Below are 5,086 nucleotides of genomic sequence, written 5' to 3'. Positions count from 1 at the left end.
TATATACGACAGGCTTCTTTCAGTTTCCGTCTACCAAATCCACTTACAAGGCTTTCGTCGGCCCGCTGCTATAGTAGAAGACACTTGCCCAAGGTGCCACACAGTGGGACTGAACCCGAAACCATGTGACAGAAAAATTTCTGTTTGCATGTATAAGGTCTGGTGAGGATAAACTGTGTGAAGCCCGGTGTATATATTTTTGTCAACCAATTCTCTCAAAAGGTATTGATCAGCCTGGGACTGTAGTTGAAAACACTTGCCCAATGTACTATGCAATGGGACTGCGCACAACACCATGTAATTGGGAAGCGAACTCCTGACCCATACATCCGTACCTGCTCTTATATATATTGCTTATTTTTTGTCGGCAGCAGAAGTTATAATGATATTACAAGCGTGCTCCTCCACCCCCAATATCTTAAAACAATGAAATAGAAAATAAACCCCATTAAATATGTCAGTTAATGTTTACTTTAACACCCGTCCACAGTAATCTTTAACCAATATGTCTTTTACTGAAGTTCTCCTGAGATTTTTAAAACTTTTTTTCTCCTTGGATTTAATGTTTATATACACTTTTTGAACTCTTCGGAGTGGCTGTGTGGTAAGTAGTTTGCTTATCAACCACATGGTTCCGTGTTCAGTCCCACTGCGTGGCACCTTGGGCAAGTGTCTTCTACTATAGCCTCGGGCCGACCAAAGCCTTGTGAGTGGATTTGGTAGACGGAAACTGAAAGAGGCCCGTCGTATATATGTATGTATATATATATATATATATGTTTGTGTGTCTGTGTTTGTCCCCCCACCATCGCTTGACAACCGATGGTGGTGTGTTTACGTCCCCGTAACTTAGCGGTTCGGCAAAAAGAGACCGATATAATAAGTCCTGGGGTCGATTTGATTCGACTGAAGGCGGTGCTCCAGCATGGCCGCAGTCAAATGACTGAAACAAGTAAAAGAGTAAAGAGAGTAATTATGCACCATCTGGCAACCCTTCAAAGTACACGAACCAATAAGGGAGACTAATCTCGTTACTCGGTCTGATAGAATTAGTTGCCGAACCTCTTCCAATTCACTTTCTCCCATTAAGAACATGTTTGGATAACATAATCTTAGCAAAACTCTCCTTATAGAGACAGGATGCTCATGGTTAGATTGTCTTGCTAACATGTCTGTTCGACTAGAGCAGGTCTGATCTGGTTTAGCTAAATAACATCAGCGTCACCTGGCCTGCTAGAAATAGCAGCCAAATCTCTCTTAATTAAATCCTAGTGCCCTAAAAAATAATGGACACATCCGATAGTGTAGTCTATGGAATACTTTGCCTTGGGGGGAAAAAAACACGATGGTCACGGCTGGAACGACGATCAGACAACAATTTAATTTAACCTAACACATTTATTATTACCCATCTGAAATATACAAGGGTCATTAATAAAGAATTAAAAAAAACACAACTATCTCGCACTACCTATATTCTTCTCCCTAGCACTCTTCTCCTAAATTCATCGTATTGTGTTTCTCTCACCTACCGCTTACCTGTTGTTATTTATATTCAAACAGTAAATGCATTGTTACTCAATTTGATCTTTCTGAACTAAAAATATGAGTAACAGGCAAGAATTTTACCTTTTTAGATTAAGGAAATAATATAAAGAAGGACAAATGAAAAAGGAAATCAACATTAAAACTCATGTAGCACCGTTTCAAACCGAGGCTTTTTTTTTTCATCTTCAGAGTGACTCGCAGACTTGAAAATCACATTCATTACATTGCCTTATTATTTCTACAATATTATATATTACATCGATCTTTCTGTTTGGTGAGCGAGAGAATATATCTATATATAAATATTTGATTATATTTAGACGTCTCACGTAAGTAAACAAGACATCAACAATGACTGCATTGGCCAACAACCGTTTATGTTGCCTGCGATCGCTTCTTCAACGTTCGACATGGTCTACGAGACAACACGTTACCCCTCAGTTCTGCTTCAAACAGTATTCCAGTTCTTTTTCCAGGTTTCGATCGTCATTCCGTGAAGAACAAACACCACGAAACCTAAAGAATATTTTCAAAAGTCTACTTCTTCGACTAGGAGCCGGCAGCGCGGCTGTTCTCCTCGTCGGTAGTTACTTGTACGACGGCGGGGGTGGCAACAGGCAAACACTATCTACTGTTGCAGAATGCCGGCAACCCCCAGTGCCACAGCGACTCGTGAAGCTACCCACATCAGAAAAACTTACATTAGAAGAAGCTATAGTCGTAGCTAAAGATCTCGCCGAATGCAAAAAGGTAAATAAGCAAGATTACTGTTGGACATCTCTAACGTTGTCTGTAGCTGTGATTTGTGTCGTTGTTAAACTCCAAATTGGCCCTGATCCAGCAGACCTGTGTCGTTCCAACTGAATCCACCCAGTGTCTTTTCTTTTGTGCAGGTAACTCAAGCCCACCTTATTTGACCTGCAATTTTTAACACGATAAAGTTTCATATGATCGCTATTTGATTACTATATCTAACAGATCTACCGACCATGTAGAAGCTTCCGTTTAGCTCCATATCAACCCTAATCGAATAGATCTATGATTATAGGCGCTCCAGCTGTGACCAACATGTCTTTATTTCTTCAAACATAATATCTCATGTGCTCTTCTTTTTTATAAACATTAAAAGAGTGTTTTAAGGAAGATTTCGTTGGTATTTCTAGCAAGTCAAGCAATGACTCAAAGCTTACGCTATTAGTACGTTTGTAGCGATGCGTTTAACCCCAGATAAGCCTTGACCGAGTCAGCCTTTGACCAGAAGCATTTTAACAATTACCATTTAGATCTATCCTCTTTCAGACTTGCATAATCCTTTCGGACTGCATAATCCAATGTGTCCTTCCTTCTTTTTTTTTTTTCTTAAGATACGAACAACGGGTGGTGTACAAAAACCAAGTTGTATGCATGTGTATATTTTAACAAAGATTTAAGTGTGTGTATGTATGTGTGTGTACAAAAATGTAATAGTGTGTATGTGTACAAAACTTAATAATATGTGTGTGTGTGCAAAACTTAATAGTGTTATGTATGTGTACAAAATTTTAAAAGTCTGTATGAATATATTTGTGTGTGTATACAAAACTTAATAGCGTGTGTGTGTGTGTGTGTGTGTCGAAATTTAATAGTATATGTGTTTGTGTACTAAAGCTTAAGTGTCTGTGTGTGGTATACAAAAATTTAATTGTGTATGTGTATCTGTATACAAAAACTTAATAGTGTGTATATATGTGTGTGTGTTTGTGTACAAAAACTTAAATGCATGTGTGTAAGAAAAAAGAAGCAAGCATGCAAAATTAAAAAAGAACAGCTAAATTTTATGTGGGAGAGGTTGTAGAAGAACTTAATTTTTGTGCATCTGTGTAATATTATTTGCAGATAAAGGAGTGTGGAGATTTTTTTTTTTTAATAGTTACAAAAATGGTGCAATGCAAGTATCTTTTACATATTACCCAAGTTATTTCTTTAACCACTGCAAAACAGGTCATCCTCTGTGCTGCTTCCTCCAAGCAGGTCATAATCTGTGCCTGCTTAAAACCCCATGGATATGCAATGATGTTCACTGACATGAATACCAGTGTGTGTGTGTGTGTGTGTGTTATGTGTGTGTACAAGAGCTTAGTATTTAGTGCATGTGTCAGTACAAACATTCAGTATATAGTGTGTGTGTGTCTGTCTGCCTGTCTGCAAATACAAAAACTCAGTATGTAGTACGTGTGTGTTTATATGTTTGTGCAAATACAAAGACATAGTGTGTGTGTGTAAGTACAAACATTTAGTTATACATGTGTTTGTGTATGTTTGTATGTATGTATAAATAGAAAAACGTACTGTGTTTATTACGTGTAAGTACAAGAAAAAAAAGTATTGCAGTATTTATCATCAGATAGCATTATTTATGTGTATATCATCAGATAGCATTATATATGTGTACATCATCAGATAGCATTATATATGTGTATAATGCTATCTGAAAATAAGTATTGCAATGTATTTTTTTGTGTTTGCCCTAATTGTATATCGACCTAACCTCTACTCTCTGATTTCAATCTCAAACATGATTATTAGTAGAAATATATTTCTTTCCATAATTTTCCTTTTTCAGGCTGAATGTAGTGCCCCTGGCTTGGTTATTGCAGTCAGCATTGATGGAGAACTTGTCTGGAGCGAAGGTATCTCATTTGAAACTATTTACTAATATCGTACTTTATTACAAGAATTACCAACGCTCTTTTTTTTTTTTTCAGTCCACACCCATCTTGCCTCTACATCTTAGCCACAGACTCCCTCTTCTATCCTTGGTTTTATGCTCCCCAGTCATCCACCACTGATTCCGGACTTCAACCCTAGTTCCCTACTACCACCTCTCGGCACCTTAATCTTCAATGACCCTTTTGGCTCAACATTTAGTATTTAGTTCCCCGTCACCATTTGCCCCTATTCTTCTGTTACATCCACTCACTAAGATGAAGTTAATATAAAACAGAAGTTTACTGAGAATCAAACCTTTTGTAAGGGCTATTCTAAGAAGATAGAGCACTCTTGTGGTCAAATTCACATTGTGTTTGTGAGTACCTAATTGTAGAAGGTTTGTGAGTACCTAATCATTCTGAGAAGTTACAGCACATCTGGGGGCCAATATAATATCAGAGCAGCATTTGTGAGGACCTAATTGTAACAGTTAGTCTGAGAAGATACAGCACATCACCACCATCATCAACATCATCATTAAATGTCTATTTTCCATGCTGGCATGGCTTGGATGGCCCAAGGCTATACTAGAAGACATTTGCCCAAGGTGCCATGCAGTGGGACTGAACCCAGAACCATGTGGTTGGGAAGCAAGGTTCATACCAGATAGTCATGCCTGTGCCTCAAAACTGACATTTCAGAGTTCTTCACTTTGAAATCAAAAGAGTTTTACATTGATGGGATTAAAAAGCTTGTAAATAGATGGAAAGAAGTCATAGATAATCAGGGAAAGTACATTGATGATTAAATTTCAATTAAATATAACATTTGATCACTTGTTTTCTTTATT

At 37.7% G+C, this 5,086-nt stretch overlaps 1 protein-coding gene across 3 annotated transcripts in view; it reads left to right on the top strand.

The window, feature by feature from the left end:
* Positions 1 to 787: 787 nt before the first annotated feature.
* The window catches only part of LOC106874975 (serine beta-lactamase-like protein LACTB, mitochondrial), a 21,128-nt gene continuing 16,829 nt past the window's right edge, over positions 788 to 5,086 (top strand). Inside the window, exons 1-2 of one of the 3 annotated variants that reach the window (XM_014922906.2) lie at positions 788 to 2,298; positions 4,151 to 4,217. In XM_014922906.2, coding sequence (XP_014778392.1) covers positions 1,900 to 2,298; positions 4,151 to 4,217 — 466 coding nt within the window. In that variant the 5' untranslated portion in view covers positions 788 to 1,899. The remainder of the gene's footprint in view (positions 2,299 to 4,150; positions 4,218 to 5,086) is intronic. The other 2 variants (XM_014922904.2, XM_014922905.2) reach the window with 2 other exon arrangements.

This window comes from Octopus bimaculoides, chromosome 14, assembly GCF_001194135.2.
Source record: "Octopus bimaculoides isolate UCB-OBI-ISO-001 chromosome 14, ASM119413v2, whole genome shotgun sequence".
Taxonomy (NCBI): domain Eukaryota; kingdom Metazoa; phylum Mollusca; class Cephalopoda; order Octopoda; family Octopodidae; genus Octopus; species Octopus bimaculoides.
The sequence above is the reverse complement of the archived record's forward strand: the minus strand, read 5'-3'. Positions and strand labels throughout refer to the sequence as shown.